This window comes from Triturus cristatus, chromosome 5_2 (genome assembly GCF_964204655.1).
Source record: "Triturus cristatus chromosome 5_2, aTriCri1.1, whole genome shotgun sequence".
NCBI lineage: Eukaryota > Metazoa > Chordata > Amphibia > Caudata > Salamandridae > Triturus > Triturus cristatus.
The window spans coordinates 48,120,482-48,144,548 of NC_140588.1; the positions used below are offsets into that span (position 1 = coordinate 48,120,482).

A 24,067-nucleotide genomic window follows, 5' to 3' on the forward strand; every position below is an offset into this window, starting at 1 on the left:
CAGGAGAAGGCGACTGCGTTGACTTGTTGTTTCATTGTCAGTTGACCGTCAAGGATGATGCCGTCGTTGCGTGTGTGGTCTGTTGGTGCAGGTGTTGATCCGTGTTCTGCTGGCCACCAGCTGTGGTCCAATGGGGAGGTGTTCTTCCCAAAGATTAGTACTTCTATTTTGTTTGTGTTGAGTTTGAGGCAATTGTCTCTCATCCATTAGGCTACGTCAGTGATGGGGTTGCAGAAGTTGGCTTTGGCATTTGAGGGGTCCTCATGAGTGAGAGGATAAGTTGAGTGTCCTCAGCGTAGTATATTATGTTGAGTCCGTGTGATCTGACGATGTCTGCGAGGGGGGTCATGTAGATGTTGAACAGGGTAGGGCTGAGAGATGATCCTTCGGGTACGCTGCATATGATTTCCTTGGGTGCAGAGGTGAAGGGATGCAGGTGAGTGCTCTGTAAGGAAAAAAGCGATGCACTTGAGGGCGTTTTGCTGTAAGCCGATATTGTGGAGTCTGTTGAAGTGGGTGTGGTGGGAGACAGTATCGAACGCAGCAGAGTGGTTGAGGAGGATCAGGGCTACCGTGGTCATGGAGGGTTCTCTGGTCGACTGTGGCGGCAGTCAGGGTGGTCTCAGTGCTGGGGTTGGCACAGAATCCTGAATGTGAGACTTCGAGCAGGTGGTTTAGTTCCAGGTATTCGGTGAGCTGTTGGTTGATGTCTTTCTCAGTACTTTGGCTGGGTAGGGGAGCAGGGAGATAGGTTGGTAATTTTTTAGGTCCCTGAGGTTGTTAGAGGGCTTCTTTCAGAGTTATCTGACCTATGCATGTTTCCATCTGTCTGGAAAGGTTGCCGTGGAGATGGAGGTGTTGAGAAATGCTGGAGAGTTCTGTGCTGATTGGGTTGGCTCCGAGGTTGAAGAGATGGTGGGGGCAGGGATCGGTGGGTGCCCCAGAATGGATGGATGACATGATGCCTGTGGTAGTCTGAGACCATGAGTTTATCATTAGGCTGGTGTTCACTAGTTGATTGAGGTTGTTGGGCTGAAAGTGGTGGGCTGATGGTTCCAGTTGTTGTAGATGGTGGCTATCTTGCTGTGGAAGTACTCTGTGAGGGTGTCGCAGTGTTCTTGGGAGGGGTGGATGTTGTTCTCTGTGGCTGTCGGGTTAGAGAATTCCTTGACAATATTGAAGAGTTCTTTCGTATGGTTGGCCACGGTGTCGATGTGGTCAGTGATTGCTGCTCTCTTGGCTTCCTTGATGCGAAGGTGGTAGTTGCTAAGGGCTGTTTTGTGAGAGGCTCTGTCTGAGGGGTCCTTAGTGAGGCGCCATCGCTTCTTGAGTCAGTAGCAGTTGCGCTTGGTGGCTCTGAGCTCTGGGGTGTACCATCTGGCTTATTTGGAGGTGAGGAGAGAATGTTGCAGACACTAGACATATGTAGGGCTGTGATGTGCTACCTAGACAAGACAAAGGAGATACGGAAAGGAAGTAAATTTTTCGTATCATTTGCAAACCCTAACAAGGGCTCACCGGTAGCTAAGGGGAGCATGCAAGGTGGGGCATTAAAAAAATCCAATTGTGTTATTGGAAGGTGAGAAAAAGCCCGGAAGAGAAGCCTAGAGCAAACTCAATAAGGAAGAAGGGGTCTACACTGGCCTTCTAGCAAATGTACCTATAAATAACATATGTATTGCAGCCAAATGGTCATCGATCGATACTTTCACAAAACACTGTTGAGTGGATATCCAAATAAAGAAAGAGGTGCATGTGGAACAGATGTTTCATCTGTTCACAAGCTCAACCTCATTTTAACACCACCATCTGGAATGACACAGAATAGGTCTACAAAATCAATACACAGCATGTGAATCCAGAAAGGATTTATGCTTCCAAAACTAAATGGTTACTTACCAGTAGGAGTAGTTTTGCAGCTTGAAGAATGTTCTGCAGTCAAATGCAAATCTCCACCTCCCCAGGAAATGAGGTGAGGTGAAGAGAGAAGGAGGATACAATATTAAAAGATAGAGACCAGCAAACACAAGGGAGTTGCCAAAGGGTAAAAACGATTCTGAAGATGATGACGACACACAAAGGCTTTCAGGGTGCATGTCTTGATGTCACAGGAGAAGGAACATAGCACCAAATGGCTACTGAAAATGGCCAGAGGAAAAAAAGGAGAGAAGAAAAGGACTAACAAGTAGTTTCCAGACCTACCCACTAGATGGTGGAATAATGCACATCATGTGAATCCAGAAAATCCTTTAAGCTGCACAATTACCATTTTTTTCTGCTGGCATACAAAAATCAGCTCATTTCTGTTCAAGTTTCTAGTGTCTCTCATCCAGTGTTATGGTTTAATCTCTTGAACTTTTGATATCTGTGTGCGTGTGGTAGCGTGGAATATGATTTGGTGATGGTCTGACCAATAAGTCGGGATGACGAAGTCGAACGGCATTCATCCTAGTGCTTAATTTGTTTAAAAAAAAAATAGACACAGGCCATCTAGGTGTGGCTTTAGCCAAGACATTTCCTTTTGACTAAAATGACATGTATAATATACTGGCTTTTAGCCATCCCTCTTCATCCTTGAGTTTATTATGTAATTCATACTTTTCTTCCACCTACAGCATCATACTGCATGGGACAGTGGATCAGCCCACTTCAGCCATTGATGGCCTGTGAGTGTCGGTTTTCTGTCCTTTCATAAGGAGGACATCCACATACAAAGTAATTTCCTTAAGGGCCAGGAACTACTAGGGTGATGCATACTTTTTGAGACCAAAAACATATTTTTGCTTTAAGTCGATGTCGGCAGCATCCCTAACAATAATCTTTTGCAAAAACAATGACAAGACAAAAGAAAAGCATAGAGAAAGACAAAAAACTGGCAGCCAGTGCCAGGTCTATTGGTTTTGCAGTGCTTGTTTGTCTTAGCAGGAAGCCGTTGGTGCAGCTGACCGCTTATCCTCAGTTTCATTTCATTCCTATTTCTCCTGTCACTCCCCACTTACTCTCCCTTTATCTCACACTTCCAGGGTTCCTTTATCCCCGTGTCATCATTTCACTTCCTTGTTTCTTTCCTTTCTGCCTTTCTCTCTCTTGCTCTGGGTCATACTCTGCTGATGGGGAGTGTGCCAGTGCCCTCCACCTGCACTGGTTCAAGCTCTATCATCTCTTTTAAAGTGCTGCTACGGAGCACATGTGGGTTTCACTTCAATTCAGCCACTGGCACAACCTTTTCAAAAGAGAATAAGCTGGAGAACCGCTTTTGTAAAGCGGATACTTTCCCCAAACTCTCTTTATTAGAGTGTGGATGCAGCTGATTTTCCCCTACCAGTTAACCTATGACTTGCCAATCTGCGCATTACTGCAGTGATCCTTTTATCTTTAATTGATTCGAAAGCTGGCACATTTGTTTTCGGTGTCTGGTTCGCAAACGCTGCCTTGCATACCAGATGAACACAAGCGGATTTGTATCTGGAACCTAACCCTGAGACCAGACAGAAATGTTCTTGTAAACAGAGCAGGAATTCTTTTAAGTGCAATCCACTCCAGTTCAAAGTAAAACAAGCTCATTTTTGATCATATCTGCCCTCATCAACATGTAGGAATGGGCTGGGCAAAGATGTCACAGCACTGCCTTTAATTCCACCCACCAGGCCTGCCTAATTAATCCAATCAGCGCTATTTAAGACATCTGTGAAAAACGTTTGAACTTGGAGAATGATGGCGATAAAGGAACAGGCCACATTTGTTATGACTGAACGCCTGAGCTGAAATCCTATCTTGTTTTCAATTGACATTGAGGGAATGGAGTAGATTCACTGCTTTGCTCTGTTTCAGGTTCCACTCCTTTCTGCTATTTATGGGTCACTCTCCTTACATGATCCGCGAGGTGAACATTCATAAATTCTGCAAAATCATCAGCGAGTTTGCCCTGGAGTACCGCACCACCAGAGAGCGCGTGCTACAGCAAAAGCAGAAACGAGCCAATCACAGGGAAAGAAACAAGACTCGCGGGAAGATGATCACAGACGTAAGTCTAATTCAACGTTCAACTCCTTGTTTGGGCTTTCCAGGCCATGAAAGGGGGTTGGCTTATTTGTATGGATAACTCGCAGTGCAAGCTAACCATGATAAGGAACTGCCATGTAACCGTGATGTATCTGCCGCAATACCAGGGGCACCAATATGAGGTGCTCATGCACGGGTTCCACTTCTACTTCGATGGATGTTGGTGCATCGTCGGTGGTGACCTTTTGTTAACTGCACTTGTGCTTTGCTGACCTTTTACATAATGGGGCTCAAGATGTTTTGATTTAGGATTACCACTATGGAGGTGCGAAATTTGCATAATTTGCTTTTGATTAATTTCGCACATTTTCAGCAAACATTTGAAATTACAAACAATTCTGCAGAATGCAAAGCCAGTGTTTGGTGCCATATTTGAGCACATAATGCATACTTGCGTCCATTTTTCAGGCAAGAATGGGTTTTATGCTGAAATAAATAGTGCAAAAAACACAAGCGCCACTCACAGCAGGTGCTCACTTTCTGGTCATTTGCATTGTTCCTATAAGTGTGCACTACATTTTAGCCATGAATGGTGCATAATTGTAGACAGTGGCATAATACTTTAATTTCAGGACTTTAATCAAACATGTAGGACGTAATTTAGGATGAAATGAATGAAACTAAGCATGATACCCTCCACATAATGACAATGTTTCCTTTGCCTAATTACCACCTTCCTCCAGGACATTACAGGCACTGTTTCCAGTTCTAGACTTTCATGTGATAAACTAATGTATTCTGAGAGTTGTACAGTGGCGGCCAACACATATGAACAGTGGTGAAACTGGTGAGCTCATGGGGGGGTGGAATGATAGAGAAATAAAAATAAAATGTATCTGACGCTACTTCTGATGCCTCACACCTCGGAGCGCCTCTGCTTCCTGTTCCCAGCAGCCCCTGGGACAGCATCAGAGACTCCCTGTGCAATCCCCGTGCTGCTCCCATGCTGCATGAGAGCAGCGCAGGGATTGGCCTGAGCGGGCTTGTTTAATGCTCGCTCAGGCACAGGGAGTCTGTGCTGTTCCTCCAACCTGGCTGTGTAATAGAGCTGGGTTAGAAAAACCTAACTGTTTATGTCTGTTTGGCCACACTAAGAAGGCCGGACAAACAGACATGCACAGTTAGCAGTGCCCATCCACCACTCCTCCTCCCCCCTCCCATGGCCCTGCCCTGCCCTTCCCCACATACGCTGGCTCAGACAGTAGCTGAAAAATAAAACAACATTGTTTTATTTTTCAGCTGCTGACTGAGCCAGTGGGGCGACGCTCCTCCACCATTGCGGATGAGCCGCCGCTGGAGTTGTAGTCATGTTTTCTGTGCCTTGAACTAATTATAATAACATAGCTGAAAGCAATCATTTGTAGGTAAAGAGTTCAGGACTGGAGTGAGGTTGTCACCCTATTTAGATTTTATTCTCAGAGACTGCTGTGTTTAATATAACTAATTGTATGTATTATTGAATATTCTCAAAAGATTGGGAGTAAGACCTAGCAGAAATTGCACTATAAAGCACCAGGAAAAGAAAACATTTTGGGCCTGATTACGATTTTGGCGGATGATCTACTCCGTTACAACAGTGATATCTCGTCTGCCGAAATATAAATCCCATAGGGTATATTGGGATTTATATTTCGGCGGCAGTGATATCTGTCACAACTTTGACGGTGTAACCCGTCTGCCAAGATTGTAATCAGGCCCTTTGTCAATTCGGATACTATACAGTTGAATTTCAGTAAGTTTTAGAATTTCAGTCATATCTGTGCTGAACTTCAGAAGAACCAATAGCTTTAGGTTTAATCAAATGTAGCTCCTCATTGCATCAGGTTTACTCAGAGCACCATTCTTGTGTATCTTCCATGTCGGCATTTGTTGCAGTTTCTAACATAATTAAGCACATTGCTGATGAATTTTCATTATTATTTTTCCAAGTAAAGCATTAAGAATTTTTTAGACTAAAAATCTTAGATTTAAAGTGTGTGGCATTTCATGAAACGTCATTGTAAAGTTTCAGTGTGTACAACAGTTTTAAAAGGAGAGTGTGGTATTCAAAATATTGGTCCAGATGTAAAGAGGAGGCTTGCCTACGAATTTTCATAGCCTGTTTGCTACGAATGCAACAAGTTTGCGTCTGAGACTGTACAAGAAGAACATACTGCATAGTGGTCTTAACTTTCTCCAGTCTCTTAGAGGAAAATGAGTTACAATCAGAAGAAATGTCACCATGCCTCACAGGTGCTGAGGGATCAGTTCAACAACACTATGTATTGTTGCTCTGACATCTTTTGCTTCGACAGACATTTGCAAATTGGAAGTGGCCCACAAGAAATCACTTCTTTATGGGCTCTGAGCAGATGATAGCAAAAGATAGCTTTGCAGCAACACTAGCTTCCTAATTCCTTTTTGCACTCTATTCCTCCGGATTAGTATCTGAACCGTGACCTTATTCACTGGAGTGACGCAGTAATCTTCAGTGGTCATTTTGTTAGGTCGTAGCCTACCAGACAGGGCAGCTGTCTGATTTGCTAAAGATGTCTTGGGGTCATTCAAAAACAGACCTAGAAATGCATTAGGCCTATTGCTTATCATTGGCTTTGTGGTTTGTAATTAACATTTTCTGGTTTTCTACTTGCTTGCTTTATTTGTTTTAGGCTGTCTATCTTGAGTCCTTCCCTCTCGTTGCCGAAATCTCGTTTACTGTATTCTTCCACGAACTCACTTTCTGTAAACAGGCCTTAAAATCTTGTTCTTATCTTGTCACATTTGCTGTGCATTTAAAGACAGAGGTCAAATGTCAAGTTCTCTCTTCCGAGGGCGCTTGGTGTTTTCTTTCTCTGACTTCAAAGTGAGAGAATTTATGTGACAATCCTGCTGAGTATCCATGTAAGAGGAGAGGGTGTAGAATTATTTTTTCTAGCACACAAAACAAACTCTGGTGATGTTTCAGAATATATCAGAATTAGTACAAATGAAGCACATTTTTTTGTAATTCTGAAGAGTGGTGGAAACAAATAATTGAATACAACCAAAACACATCAATACACTAGGTGATGGCATTTGCACACATTATTGTTTGTGTACAGTAACACTGTATTTCTGTTCAAATGTAATGGACATTTCAATTGGAAAGGTGCTGTATGTAATGGCAGTGTGCTACCACATCATACATACCCCACACTCCACCACTCCACACTATGCCCTTCCACTCTATGCCACGTCACTCCACTCTTAACCATTCCACTCCACTCTAACACACTCTATGGCACACCGCGCCATTTGACTCCACACCCCTCCAATCTATGCCACTTACTCAACAACACAACACATCACTCCACACCTGTCTACTTCCTACCAATTGCCCCACTCCACTCTGCACCACTCCAATCTATCCCACTCCGTTCCAATCTGTCTCACTCCACTCCAGTGTACCCCAATCTACCCCACCCAACTACACTTTGCTACAATCTACTCCACTCCAGTATACCCCACTTCATTCTACCCAATCTACCACATTCAACTCTACACCAGTCCACTCCACTAAAATACAATCTACCCCACTCCACTACAATATACCCCACTCCTCTCTACCCCAGTCTACTCCACTACAATCTACTCCACTCCAGTCTACCCCATTCCACTCAGTGTTACCCAGTCAACCCGACCCCACTCAAATCTACCCTACTCCACCCCAATCTACCCCACTGCACCCCAATCTACCACACTCCACTCAAATCTACCCCACTCTGCTCCAATCTACCCCACTCCACTCCAATCTATCCCAATCCACCATACTCCAATGTACCCTAATTCAACCCACTCCACTCCAATTTACCCAACTTCACTCCAGTTCAATCTACCCCACTCAATTCCAGTTAACCCACTCCACTCTAAATTCACCCCACTCCACTCTAAATTCCACTGCAATCTATCAAACTCCTCTCCACTCAAATCTACCCCACTTCAGTCCAATCTACCCCACTTCACCACACTCCTCCCCACTCCACCGCAACCTACCCCACTCCAGTCTACCACACTCTATCCCACTCCACTCCACTCTACCACATTCCAATCTACCCCACTCCAATCCACATTAATCTACCTCACTCCACCCTACCACACTCCACTCTGTCCAAATCTACCCCACTCCATTTCAGTCTACCCCACTCCAATCTAACCCACTCTACCCCAGTCCTCCCACCCCTCTCCAATCTAACCCACCCCACCCCACCCCAATCTCCCCTAGTCCAATGTACCCTTACCCAATCTACTCCACCCCAATCTACACTACTCTAATCTACCCATATCTACTACACTCCAATCTACTCCACTCCACTGTAATCTCCCCCATCCCACTCTACTCCAACCCACTCTACCTCGCCCTACTATACCCCAACCCATCTCACTCCAATTCAACCCACTCAACTCCAATCTACCCCACTCCGGTTCAATCTACCCACTCCACTCCAAATTTCACCACTCCAATCATCCCTCCTCAATGTACGCCACTCCAATCCACCTCACTCCATTCCAAGCTGCCATACTCTAATTCACCCAATCTACTGCACTCCACCATAATCTATCTCTCTACAGTCCACTACAGTCTACCCCAATTTAGTCCACTCTTCCCCAATCTATCTCACTCCACTCTTGAGTGGACTCTCTCGAGTGGACTCTACTCCAATCTATCCAACTCCACTCCAATCTACCCCATTCCACTATACCCCAATCTACCCCACTCCAATCTACCAACTCCAATCCATCCAATTTACCCTACTCCACTCTACTCTTATCTACCACACTCCATCCCACTGTACCCAATCTACCCCACTCCACTTCAGTCTACCACATGCCATCCAAATCTACCCCTCTCCAGTCTAATCTAACCCAATCCACCCCACTCAAATCTACCCCACTCCACTTCACTCCAGTCTACCACATGCCATCCAAATCTACCCCTCTCCAGTCTAATCTAACCCAATCCACCCCACTCAAATCTACCCTACCCCACTCCATCCCAAACTACCCAACTCCAACCATATCCCATCCAATCCACCCACTTCAGTCTACCCCACTCCATTCTACCCCATTCTGATCTACCCCCACCACTGTATCTAACTCCACTCCAATGTACTCCACTTCATCTACCCCACTCCTATCTAACCCACTACAAACTACCCCACTCCTGTCTACCTCACTCCAATCTCCCCCACTCCACTCAATCCCACTTCACTCCAATCTACCCTACCATAATCCACCAAATCTATCCCATTCCAATCTACTCCACTCCCCTCCAGTCTACCTACCTCCACGCCAGTCTACCCCTATCGACTGCACTCCAGTCATTCCCAATCTACCCCACTTCACTCCAATCTACTCCAATATATCCCACTCCACTCTACTATGATCTACCCCACTCCAATGTACCCCACTCAACCCCAATCTACTTCACTTCACCAAATCTACCCCCATTCAATTTATCCCACTCCCCCTCTACTCAACCCCACTCCAATCTACCCACCCGCTACTAATCTACCCCTACACCACTCCAATCTACCCCACTTCCCCAATCTATCCCACTCCAAACTACTCCAATCTCACCCATTCCATTCTACCCAACTATATAATTCACCCCACTTCAATCTACCCGACTCCACTCCAGGTTACCCCACTCCACTGCAGTCAACCCAAATCCACTCACTCCACTCTAACCCGACCTACCCAACTCCTATCTACCCTACTCCAATCTACCCTTCTCTAATCTACCACAATCTACTTCACTCCAATCTACTCCACTCCACCCTAGTCTATACCACTCAACCCAAATCTACCCTCTTCCAATCTACCCCACTCCAATCTACCCTGCTGATGTACCCAACTCCCTCTCTTCAAATCTACCCCAATCCACCCCACTGCAATCTACCCCAGTCCACACCAGTCCATTCTACCCACTCTACCCCAACTCCACTTTACGCCAATCTACCCTACTGCACTCTGCTCCAATCTACCCCATTGCAATATTCCCCCCACCCACTCCTCACCCCTAACATTTAGTCATGCTGAACATCAGCCACACTGGTGTACATAATGGCTAAAACACATAGCCAAAGCCAAGAGCTCTCGAATAGGCAAGACCTATTGGCTTTGCTAATGCTTGTTAGATAAAGCTACATTTGCAAGTTCTAACAATTCATTGATATTCTGAAATTGGGTAGCACCAGAGCAAAGTCTTCTCTGATGCACAATGCATGAATAGGCTTTTATCCTAGACATTGATACATTTGATCCTTATTTCCTTAAATGAAAAGATAAATGGTTGGATACACAGATGTTGCACGTCCTAAATGTGCTTTATATTAGGATGGCATGACGTGTTAAACACCTACAGTCCTCATACTCATCTGAAACAAACATGTGCTCTTATCTGTCCAGTGCTCGCTGTCTGATGGTGCGGAAACATTTATTAATACCTCACTTGAACTTAATCAAAGAAACAATTCAACTCTATTCGGCCAGATACCACGAGTCAACTTTCACATAGTGATGAATCTACAATCTGTCCACACTATAAGGCTTGCCTAATGCAGTACAAAAATAAAACAAAAGGAAATACTAAAGTCACATATGGAAACGTGATTGCTACTGTAAGATACATATGGAAACATCTCTGTCCCTCTCCCCTTCTCTACATATGCATGCCTTTTCACAGCATTGATGCACGGCATCAAAAACTATACATGTAGGTCATTTTTCACTCTCACACTATATCAGCCATACCCACATACTCCAGCCTGCTGAAAATCTGACAAGGCAAGAGTGATATAAACCAACATCAGAGGTAAATACACAAAGAGCCAATTCCAATTTCATAACAGGAAAGTACTGTGAGTTATCACCATCATGCTTAGTGCAGACCTTGTAGCATTTCAGGATCACACCCTGTGAGAACTGTTAGAGGTCTTAATAAAGGAGCTTTGTAACATTCTGGATTGTTAATTTATGGTATAATCAGAGCTCAGGTTGATAGAACAGTCATATGCAGTGCCTAGGATTTTGAATTTCAGTCTGACTTCCAGTAGATGACTTGACATACTCCTTACTTTAGATTTTTAGAACTTCTTTGGCAGCCTAGTTTTGAACCACTGAAGTCTAGCTAGGAGTTGGTGATATCCATGAGTCCACCTACTTGGACATCCAGGGCAGTGTGTAAGCCCAACCAATGGGTCACCTTATTCTTCAGTTGAATGACATTTTGCGGTGTATTTGAATTAAGCACAGAGAGATTACCAAGTACCACGACATAAGGAGTAGCTTCTGGTGCGAGATTAATTACCACATCATTAGAACGGGTTGGCAGAATTGCTGATTTAAGGTTGCCGGAATCCTTAGACAGTAACCCTCTGGTCATTCCCTGCGAACTGATGTAGTCAACTCTAGATCTATCCGTCCCCTCCCCAGCAGAAGCAGACATCCCTCCCGTATGTTGGAGGGTGGGAAGATTGACCTGCGGGGCAAGAGTTATCGAAGAAGGAGTTTGCAAGACCTCACCATTAAAGCAATCTTGTTCTGTGGCCGAAGCTTCATCTCTGCCCATCGAGGGCACAGTGGAGAAGGTAATTGCTTGGGAAGAAGCGGACTGTGAAATAACATGAGATATGATGGCTTTGAGAGATGCTAGCTCATGCACAATTGCTGTCTAATGATCGTGCAATAGTTGCAGTTTGCTATCAATAGCACACTAAGGTTATCAAACAAGTTGTGCACTAAGGCTTGCCAAGAGTCTTTCTTCTTGTTGTCCATCTCCTCCATCCTACTGTGAATCACATGAGGCCGTTTAGAAGTCCTACAAATGTCTTCCCTTTCCCTGCAGTGCTGATTGAGGAGACCACCTGAACAAAGGGCTCCCCGGGAGCAACTGTGGCACTAGGCTCCACCGATGCTGTGCAGTTATCACTGAAAAATCATGCAACGGAGCAGACAAGTCCTGGTCCTCAGAGTGCAAAACCAATTGATCCTACCCCTCTTCCAGGGAGATAGGCAAGAGGTCCAAATGAGTGCTCGTGGGTGAAGGAGGGGGAGGAGACAAGGAAAGTCTTTGTTCGGCCAATTTTATTTCCTTATTTAACACTCCTACAGCACGTTGAAAAAAACAATCCAAGTAGATGTTTGTGGGGGCATTGAGGAGCCCCCAGGTGGTCTGCTTTTCCCCATGATCAGTGTTGCACAATACACAAAAAACTGAGGGGCAAAGCAAAAGGAAGAATATAGTTACCCTCAAAGGCTGCCCACAATTATATGGAAGGGCTTCCAGGGATGGGCCTGTCCGACCTCTTGCAGGCGCTGACGGGCACAGGATGAGCCCACTCTTGGTCGGGGTTTAGCCTGGGCGCATCCCGCGCTGTGGGTGTAGTGGCTGGGCTACATAGAGCTTGTCAAGGCCCGCCCCCTCATTGCTGCCGTAAGCTACTGTAAGCGCCCCCACGCATATTTTATTGTGAGACCTGGAAAATCAAACGCTCCATCCCACGCTCTTGTAAAGGTCCGCCCCTATATGCTGCTGTAAGCGTCTCCCGGAGCACAGTATTGCGGGACCTGAAGTCCCCAGGAAAAACAAACTTAGCATCCATAACATACAGATAACAAAAGTCTTTCTTATTAATACCTAAGTATTATTTAGGTTTTAAATTGTTTCAGCTGACCATGTGGCTTAGTGTATGCTGTTTGCCTTTCAAGGTTTCGCTGTACCGTTGAGGAGTCTTGCTGCTGCAGTATGACATGTATTAGTTGAGCTAAACCATTGTATTTTTCTTCTGCAACTTCTCCACGCTTGCCTTCTTCCTGACAAGTGTAAGTTCCTCCTTATTTGCCTCCTCTGATGCATAGTTGATAGGTACCGTTGCTCTCCCTTGTGTGCACCTATAGGCTCTGTGGGTTGTATTGCACATACAGGATATGCGATATGTAGCTGCCGCATCTCTGTACTGAAAGTGGCAGTGTGGAGTGGGGTAGGCCATGGACATTTTGATACTAAAAGACCCCTCTACCTTGACTGTTTTTTCGTCTTGACCACGACTTGTGAATTGAGACCCACATCAGCACAGAAACATAAACAGCATTGCATACATAGTCAGACCACACACAGAATAGAAACTGTCACGCAACAATAACCAACCAGCACAGGCGTGCCTTGTCTCAGTTCCCAAATGTCTACAAATAACTTACACTCCAGTCTCCAAAACTGCTTAATCTCTTGGCTGTTATTTTGAAGATATTCCATTTTTAGAAAGCCTTCCAGTATGCCACACACAAATTCAAATCAGTCTATAATGACACCACATACTCAAAACAAGGCAATAGCCAGTTACTTTGGTGGGGAAACTATTGCTTGAACCAAAAGCAATCAGTGGGGTTCAATGAAGTCCCTCCACTATATAAATTATTGCTTCTTTACCATAGAATTTGGGCCCCCTGGTGTCAGGCGCTGGCCCTCCTCTGTTGGGATGGTGATGCGACAGAGTATTTGCTTAGCGGGATGTTTCATGTGCATAATGGCCTTTCAAATGCAAGGGAGATTAGACAGGTTTCATGCACCATGGGTGGCTAGGGGTGCAAACAGAGACCAGATTCTTCCTCCAGGAATTATTCCCCTTACGTAAATAACACTCCGAGAAATGATTAAGGATAAAAAGATAGCGAAAATGAATTCACTTTGAAAATATGGCAGGCATCTTTCAAATAATATCTCTGTGAAATCTAACTCCATTTCCTGCACAAACAAGCCGCCGCCGTCGTCTATATTTAGTCCTTACCCCTTGCTTCTGTTTGGTCAGTGTCTGGCGATACATTTATCCTTACTTTGTTGGCAATTACAAATGACCTCATATGGAATCTTCTTTTCTGTCACATGCGGTTTGGTTAACACTGTCCATCCTCAGGGCTACAAATTGGGACCTGGCATCTTTCCTCTGTCTCGACCGATAGATGATTTTTCTGACACTTTTATGAAGGGGATTCTGTTGCAACTCCAGATGTTGTTTTCCTTCACTGTGGCTGTGCTCTGGCTAAGGGTACTGAAAGTGTTCTGTCGTAGTAACAGTGGCGGCTCCTCCGCTAAGGCAGAGGAGCGTCACCCCACTTGTTTTTTTTCAGCAGTATAAAAAAGAAATGAAATGATAACTCAGTTATTTTAAAAAAAAAATCTTGTTGCGAGGCAGCTTTGCGAGGCGAGGCAGGGCTGATATAGCAGCCAAGGAGGGGTTTGCCCCAACTCCCAACTGTACCGTGACTGTTTGGCAGGCCCTCTCGGGCCAACCATAACAGTCATGCACACTTTCCCTCTTCTCCACCCAGGCTGCATTACAGCCTGGCTGAAGAACATGCCCAGGCCCCCATGCCACGGTGCTCAGACCAGTCACAACGCTGCATTGCAGGATTGAAATAGGCTCAGGGGAGCCTGGGTGTTTCCAGGCTGCTTCCTGTCGCTGCCGGAGGGAGGAGGAGAGACGCGACCAGGAGGAGAGTGGCAAGGAGGATGCTGCAAGGTACGTTAAATTAATGTTTTTATTTACCCTCACAATCCCCCCGCCCCTCCACCCCTGATCAATGCTGGCCGTCAATGGGTAAATAAACCCATCCCAGACCAGCCTGTCTGTGCATCCTCTGAGAGAGGCTTTTTATAACTTTGGTGCAATGTGGTGAAACAAAACGGAGGAGGCTACAGTGAACACGAGATTGGAACTATACGAGTGGATGAATGAAACAGGAAAACATTTTAAAAATAGCAACAACCAAAAAAAAATTGAGAAATGCCATCAAAATCCCTTCTGGCCACGGGTAAAGACTGCTCAACTAAACACTAAGGGGCACGAGTTTAGCTTCGTCTTGTATGGACTCCCTACAGGATTTGCCAGTGCTAAGTATTACTTCACAGGGGCTTCTGGGTGTTCTGCATTGAACAAATCCATTTATTGTTATGTCTTCTCTGCCCCCCCCCCCAACTCCCCCTGAGGTTTTCCGGTAAATATTTTATTGTAATTTCTAGTAACTCAGCCATATGTTCACAACACATAAAGCCTTTTAATAGGAAAAGACAACATAAAATGCATCTGCTTTACCTGCTATAAATTTGTGAATATTTACGAGAAGCATGCCCTAGTCGCACAGTAGTAAAAATTCATATTAATTTAAAGTGAGCGGTGTCCTTAAAAACACTTCAGCTTTGTGACCTTTAATCTAGTCAAGTTAATTCCCTCAAAAAATATCCTTTAGACATCCAGCAGCAGCCTTCTTTACAGTGAGCTTATGCACTCAGAGATATGTATAGGAATTATTTCTATAGTATGATTGAGCTACCCACTTTTATTGTAATTTGTGAACTTTTTGTGACACGTTAATATTGACACACTAACATGCTTATCTGATTTATTTACATTTTTAGTGCTGTAGAATATACTCTTAAACAGAAATTATCATTATTGCATGATTAATTAAAATCTTTGCAATGATAAAAGTACATTCAAAAGCAACTGTGCAAAAACGCATGAAAACAGCTTATTTCATTGCAGTGAGATTAATTTAAAACCATTAACCCCTTGGCCGCGGGGGTAATTCCCCCACGGCGCGGGGGGGGGGGGCGGCGGCGCTGTGTTCATGACGAGCCCAGCTCATCATGAGGCACAGTGGAGCTGTGCTCATGACGAGTTGGGCTCGTCACAACACCGCCCACTAATTGATTGTCCCGCACAGGCGGGGAATCAGTTACACGTGGGAGTGGCAGGACCGTTATGACGAGCCCAGCTCGTCATGAGCACAGCTCCACTGTGCCTCATGACGAGCTGGGCTCGTTATGAGCACAAAAGGCGTTAAAAAATAACACTGTGTTTATACTATTATGTTTATACTGTTTATGAAATAATAAAAAATGTGAAATCACATAAACTGTGCAAAGATTAATATACAGTGAAAGGGGCGATGGTTTTGAATTGGCAATATACTCTTAAGTTTCAACATACTTCACGTCAGGTGCAAATGTATGGGACACATATTTTGTGAGCTGATATGTGTCGCTGTGGCACCTCAGGAAAGAGCACTCACTAGTGCAGTTCACTCACTTTGACATTAGATGCTCAATGTGCCTGATGCACAGGCACTATTTATCACCTCTACATTCAGAATGCAGGCCCTTCCGAAGGGGCGGACATGGGGGTCATTATTCCATATGCCCTGTGACACATTTATTTATAGATTTTACTGCAAGGCTACCTTACTTATTAATGGCGGGCAGCTAACAACCACTAGGCGGTGCCAGATGCTGGATCTGGCACCTGTTCTATTTCACTAAAGGACATTTAAATTAAACTTTCAAACAGGTAAGGGTCCTGCTTCGCTGTGATGACCAGGGCCCCGCAGCAACTTCCAACATGCCTGCCAAAATGCATACGCAAGTCAATGTGAACCATTAAAACTCCTTTGGCCCAGCGCACATTCCCGTTTGGGAACATTAGCTTGGCTGGCACCCTGGCAGGTGCATAATGTAGACCATCAAAAAAGCAGCATATATTTTGCTCTCCGGTCCACACCCATGTGGGAACCTCGTGATGACTCGAGGAGGAACCATGGTGTTCCCTATTGCAGACCCCAGCACCGTATGCATAGTTAGACAGTCTGACTCTGTTACAGGGAACAAAGCACCAGACCATTCAAGATGGATGCTTGGTGCTGCTGTGGGAGGGAAGTGCAGCCAGATTCCCTCTTGAAAGTTGGCTTGCACTGTTGAGCTGCATGAAAGATTGATAAATCTGCCTCTCTGCTGGGATGCACTTTAAACAGAAATGCATAGGAACTTATTCAAAACATACACTCCTACACAACTTCCCAATGTGCTCTATATGTACCAAGGCACACCAGTCTATTTTTCCCTTAGCCCACTAAATAGCTTGGCTACTGAAATGCAACATAAGATGGCATTGACCCAGTGCAGTGCAAATTACTTAAGATTGAGGTCCTAATAGATAGGGAGAGCCTAAGAATATAGAAGTAGAGAGAAAAGGGGTACAATAGGGTGAAGCTGATCCTAAGAAGTTAAGAAAGAAAGGATCAGACAGAGGAAAGTAAGTGTGGAGTAGAGCGTATGAGACAGATTGAAGATAGACTGGCAAAAGAGATATTTGTTTGCAGATATGGAATTACGGTATAAATAGGGTTATTAGCACAGAGGATGGAAGATGTGTGGAATGTTCAATGTCTTTTCTGAAACTCTGGATGACCTGGAAGGGACGGGTGTGCTGCGAGTTGCGGTTGCCAACCGTACCCTTAGGTACTGTTGAGAAGATGCTTCAACTAGGTCAGGTAATTGCTGGGTGCACGCAGCCCAGTTTCAGAATGAAAACCACTAACCATGATGTCACTGTAGAAATCCCTTTTAGATGCAGAGTGTCAATTAAGTCCATTGGCTAAAATGTCAAAACTCATTCACCTTCGCTTCCTAAATGTGACTAGCTCACAAATTCATAGTGTATCAATTGCTGCTCCTACATTCTGTAAAATTATGATAAATAAATATTTGAGTGTGTCCCTACATCTTATTATGAAGGCTGGAAGAACTTAGCACTGGTATGCTGTACTGTAAACAATTGAAACTGAAACTGAATTTGGACAAAACAAGGTGGTGATAGTCAAAAATTAACTGCATTGTTGGAGTCCATCCTTCTGTCCACAGGAGCTGGGTACCCCTCCCATTTCAAAAATAGCGGTCAAGAGCCTCGGTATACTAGCTGACTAAGATCTATCAATGAAGCCTCTGATTGGAGCTGTGACCTTGTTCTGTTTCTTTCAGCTTTGTAAAATTAAAAAAAATCTGGATTTTCTTTTACTTTTGAGGCCATCATCCAGATTGTAATTGCCCTTGTCAGGTTGCAAATTGACTGTGTCAGTGCTCAGGTTGACCATAATCAAGCAGCCAGACTGGTATAGCACCTACCTAGACACTGCCATATTGAACCCCTGTTTAAGAAATTACATTGACTCCCAGTCACACAGAGAACTGAATGTACTATTTTCAAAATCCGCCATGGCAAAAGCCCTACCTTTGTGGCCTCCAGAATTCGGAATTACATCTCTAAGCACAATCTTAGATCAGCACACCACAATCTCTTATAGGTCCCCTAATTTTACAGGAAGAGATTGGGTAGATCCACCTTTGCTGTGTTCGCTCCCGGTGTTTGGAACTCTTTCCCCTATAACATCAGAGCCACGACATCCTAAAAGTGCTTTAGAACCTTGTTAAAAACCTGGCTCGTTAGACAAGCCCACGATTAATGCCTCTTCACTCTGCTTCTGTGCCTTCAGTGCCATTAAACCTTTTTGGTGAACATGCGCTCTAGAAGTTCATTGTTACATAACTTAACAAAAATAATTAGGGGTGCAGTGTGATGTCATAATTTGAACATAAAAATGCTTCTTTTCCTCTTTCAGTTGCTTGATGGGTTTCAAAGTCCATTTCACATGTTGCGTCATAGATTATGAGGAAGTCTGATGATGCCCTTTCTTTACCAAGGTATATATAAGAGAAATGGAGCAGTACACAGGTAGTGTAGAATATATGCTAGACAAGGTCTCGGAAGCGGTATGCAGTTTTCATGACTTTTGCAACTTGCTGCCGGTAAACTCATTATCATCATGACTCCCAAAATCCTACAATTTAAGAAAAAGGTAAGTGAAAGTGTCAAGGAGTTTGGGGGGAGTATCTATCCTTAAAAAAGATAAGCAAGAAAGAAAGTGTCACATCATAGACAAGGGCCACAAAAGTAAATTGCAGCATTAGTTCTGACCACTGCCCAGTCCTAGGACTGCACCAAGTGTCCACATTCACCCTACATGTATTGCTACTCTGCCCCGAATGAACAAAAGAGTTTCAGGGAAGATAGGTACAGAAAAACAGAGCATCGAGGGGTTAAAGAAAAGGGATCCCACAGCCAATAAAAAGAAAACCCATTACAGGGTTTTTACTACTGGGAAGTCACCAGCCCACTTTATGCATCACTAAACCTCCCACTGAAAAGTCATTGGGCCAGACAGTATACAAAAGAGATCATTTGTTGAAAACCTAGTTGAGCAAGATAATCAAGTGCCAGTTTCGTTGATTTGTCCTTACAAGGGGCTCTAGAGGGATTTGCTGAAGCCTCTAATACGCACGGGCAGGTACAGTGAAATGTATAAACAGTGTATATTCATGCATTACAAGAGGCTGGGCAACAATGGGTTTGTCATATAGCTGGATTCCTTTCTGCCAGTAAATCTATGGGATAATAGGAGGTTAAACCTATTGTGTTAGTTATTTAAACAGAAGATTATCAAGTAAGATTGGAAGATAACATAGAAAACATGGGCTATGAAGCAAAGACATATTAGCTGTTTCAGAGCTGTGCCTGAAACCCTCTGGAAATGGCCTGCAGGGGTCTGCATGAAGGATGTTTACAATCCCTGTGCTGCCCTCGTGAAAGGAAAGACATTAACAATGTGTTCCTGAACCCTAAGCTAACTCCTTCTGAAAAGCCTTCTTTAAAAATCTGAAACTTGTCCCTTCCCCTCTTCTCTGTGCATAAATACTTTGCTTTGACTTATACTTTTCCCTTGCAGTAATTCCTACGCCTCATTCTTTTCATTCTTTTCCCTGCCTATTCTTCCCAATGGTAGACTGATGATGAAGATGATTTTGAGGTATGGATACTAAAATGATCATTAATGCTCTTTGAACCCGTGTGCTGTGTTCCTCTAACCCGAGTGCTTAGGTGTGTGGTGAGTGCCGCAGTTCTCTAGTGAAAAAGGATGGCAAGTTCATCAGTCATGGATTTCTGTGCATAAACAATGGTGTTTTCCAAAATAACGAAGTGTCTGCCAGATTTGCTCATACAGTTGCCCGCTGCATGTTCTTTGACTAATCATTAGCATTGGTCTGGGACTGCGACTGTGAACCTTTCTAGCTGGAATCACTCTAGTGGCGAAACCCACTGGTAATCAGAGAACTTGTTTGCAGCACCCGCAGCAGAGTTAGCATTATCAAATGGCTATGGTGTTTGTTGTGACTGTACTGCACGAGCTGGCAATTTGTTGATTAAAACTAACAAGCTAAAAGTAACAAAGACATGTCCGAAATACTAAGATTCTGTGAATATTCTTATGTTGTTGTAGTTCATAAGGGATCAGTTTGTTGGATTTGCCAATTATATATGAATCTATCAATGGTTTTTTCAAAATATTCCGTTTATGTTCTCTTAATGCATAGTTACAATAATATAATGAGTGCTCTCCCTCATAATGCATAGCCTGGAATAATGTAATGAACTCATTCCTTGCGGTACAAATTTTCATGAACACAATACTGGATCGTTTCAGCAACACATTTGAATGTTTAATGACTTCACAACTCCTCCAGCGGGCTAAACGTTTGTCTTTTTTGTAGTCACAATCTGTAAAGACAACACATTTTTAAAAAAAGAATGACTCTTAAGAGTCACAGATATACCTATATATTCTTTGCCCCATTAGATGGTCAAGCACTGTTTTTCTGCTGATCCCAATCTTGAGTTAGGTTTCACGGGTCACGGAGAACACGTGGTTTCTGGTCACACTTTAGTTGTGTGTCATTGGTCTGCTACCTATAAGGAATAAAGATTCTCTACAGGGCCTTTTGCCACATTAAGAGTCAGGTAGCACAGTGGCTGCAACTGTGTTCCAGGTTTTCCTGAGAGGGATACAAGTTATCCCCATGATTCAGCATGGGAAAATTATTGAGTTAGATACACTGTACAGCAATAGGGCGTATTCCCCAGTGTTGAATTCATATATCTTTCTTGAACCTGTGTTGGACTGCAACTAATTGACAACACACAGTTTTGGGGCAAACCAGCTACTGTACTCGAATAAAGTTGTAATGCACGTCACTATATTGAGATCCACTACATGGTAGGTAACAATATTGGAATCTCTACATCGTGGTATATTGCATCATCTAAGGGTAGTCGTGACTAACCCTCTTTTTAAATTTAACTTAGTTACCATTACCTTCTTTGTAACTAGTTAACCCTCTTACCATTAACTTGCATAACCCTTACACTTCTTTATCGTCTATCTGTTTAAAGCCCCATGATGTAGTGCTAGCGGTCTTGTGACTCACCGATGTGGTGTATCTGATCTAGTAGGAGTGAACCCTCAAATAACCTGACTCACTGCATGAAATTCCGTAACTGAGACATAAAGTGTAGTGGAGGTGGTTGTGTGATGTGTCTCATTTCTTTAGGCAACACCTGTTCCATCAGCCCGTACAAAGGCACTGCCTTTTGTCCATGACCATTTCCAGAAGTGGTTCCTTTCCCTTACCCAGCTGCCAGTCCCTAATGAGTTACAGACCCCAGAAACCACTAGCTTGTGGTAAATAAAATATTACCTGGACTGAATTTCATACGACATCTTAAATAAAATAGCTCAGAATAATAAGAGGCAGAATCCGTGGTATAAGAGGTTTCTGAATGGGCTTTATTCCAAAATGGCCGACTCGAGTGGCGGCCTTCAGGTTCCGTCACCACGAGGGTTCAGGAAGTGAAGTACGATACTTTATTGACAAGAAATTGCTTTTATAGGACATACATTACAATGAAACAAATGTAGAAGGCGTAACAATTGATAAGAGAAACGATACTGTAAATGCGTAATCGAAAGTGGGCGTAATAAGGAGTAAAAAGAGACATGATTGGTTATGATGTCATACATAGGTGGATCTATAAGATAATACTTGGCAGAGATGCGCGCGCAGCGGCATGACGTGTAATTGACGTGCAACTAGGGGGAGAAGGGGACTTGACATTTAGCTCTACATGTGGAGACAAAAAGTCTGGGGGGTCAAGTCAACCTAATCCCAAATCATATCTAACATCCTATGTTTAAAGAACTATGTTATCCACAAGGGAAGGGCTCTCGGACAAAATCTATTCTATACTGACTGTGAGTGCGTGCACAAGCGTCTAAGTGTCTATATGAGATGCAAGAGGCAGAAAAACTTTCCATGGCAACTGGGCTATGAATTACTTGCATGAGGACAGAGAGGCCGGGCCCTTTGCTCGGGAGCTAAAGGAAATGTTTACCTAAACTACTAGACAGGAATGCATCGGCTGAGGAGCAAAGTAGATAATTCGAAGGTGAAATACAGCTTCTTGGCAGGCAGGCGAAACTGGCCGAGGCAGGCACCGTTAGCTGCACAGGAAGTAGGACAAAGTTCATGGATACAGATGCGAGCTCAAGCTGAAGCTGTCAGAGGCAGAGAGCAGGGAAGAATTAAATGGCAGAATCGGGCCTACTTTGCCTGAACTGTAAAAATGGAGTAACTTAGCCATATAAAGTCGGTGGCCTTTCATACTTAGGAATCGAATATCCAGCCCATTAATGGCGGATCTGACAGAGGACATGTTGACGGTGGACGCACATTTGTTTGCGTCTTCGAAACTGGAACTGGAGGGAACATACATGTGTTTGTAACATGCACATAGAACCGTTGGGGTCCAAGATAGGGGACATAACTGATCAGGAAAATCCACATTTCCACATTCCCTCCTTGTCCCCTACTTGCCCGTCAAGAAACATCAATCATCATTAATCCATCGATTTGCTCATGGAGCATCATTTCTTCTTCTTTCTTCTTCCGGGATTTTGAGTGTGAACCCTGATGCGGAATACACGATGTGGCACACAGACCACAAATCGCTGGTCCACATTGCAGGCATAAGCAGCAACTGAATAGTATAAGAAGGCCAATACCTAGGAAGGATAGAACTCTCCATCCCCAGGCTGATATCACACTCCAAAACCACCCGGACCAAGTCCAAGTGCCTGGATTCTCGTGTATCTGGCTCACAATCTTATGAAGGCGTGTTATAGCTTTATATACAGATGGCGAATTTTCTGGTATGAATACGCAGCAGCTGGATCCGATGACCCTACAAGCTCCGCCCCTATCGGCCAAGATGACGTCAAGGACAAGCCGATTTTGAAGAACAACAATTCTCATCACCGATTGTTCCTCTGTCAGATTGCCTAGGGCGGCTATAGTTTCATTCACTACAGCTTCAAGAGTCTTGGTTAGTCTACGTATCAGCTTACTATTTGAAATTGTACCTATATAGGGAAAGATACCTTTATTGAAATCTACATACTTGTCCCAGGCCGTCTCAGTATAATCGACAACTGGGAGATCTCTCCGCTCTCTATGGTGTACTAAATGAACATTTCGATAATAATCAGGAGGAGCTAGGAAAACAGGTGGCAAAAGGAATGCTATGTAACAGGTACCATCCCAGTCTGGTGGTAGACCCATATATGCAGTCTGACCACATATGAAGTAGGAGTGGCGTGAAGCTCTAAATGAAGATTTGCCTTCATCACTAAATTCTACTGTAGTAGTGCATTTGCTATGGCCCATATGTATGGAACCAACTTTTCTTATACATAATTCACCCTTAACTGGAAATACTGACATGGTGGGCAAAATTAGCTCAACTTCGGATTCGACATTCAGAATCATGAGATTAGGTGTAAAATTACCTAATCTATATACTTCATTTTCTAGATCAGTTCCTGTTCTACTGGGGTGACCCTCCTTATCAGGGTAACAGATTTTGAATAAAACTAGGTTCAGATTTCCCCATATCCAATGGTGTTGATAGACTGCTGTGTCTGAATCTATAGAATTCATTAAACTAAACCATGCTCCACAGGAACCATTATGTGTGAATGGATGTGGAAAGAAAGGCAGAACTCCTTTATTATTCTGATATGGAGGGAGTCGGCCACACACCCAACAATTAGTGGCATTACTAGTCTGATGGGAATGATGTAACATACTAATGAAAGTGTTATTACGCAGCGCAAGTCTATAGGACAACTCATGTGGGGGTAGGTCACTAAAAGAATGTTCATCAGTTATATTGAAAACACGTTTAGAAACAGGATAATATATATGCAA

At 43.9% G+C, this 24,067-nt stretch overlaps 1 protein-coding gene across 10 annotated transcripts in view; it reads left to right on the forward strand.

Annotated features, from left to right (window-relative positions):
• The window catches only part of FHOD3 (formin homology 2 domain containing 3), a 1,229,746-nt gene that overhangs the window by 1,165,853 nt on the left and 39,826 nt on the right, over positions 1–24,067 (forward strand). For 6 of the 10 annotated variants that reach the window (XM_085606822.1, XM_085606823.1, XM_085606825.1 and 3 more), the window contains 2 exons: positions 3,832–4,024; positions 19,750–19,773. In XM_085606822.1, coding sequence (XP_085462948.1) covers positions 3,832–4,024; positions 19,750–19,773 — 217 coding nt within the window. The remainder of the gene's footprint in view (positions 1–3,831; positions 4,025–19,749; positions 19,774–24,067) is intronic. The other 4 variants (XM_085606824.1, XM_085606829.1, XM_085606830.1 and 1 more) reach the window with 1 other exon arrangement.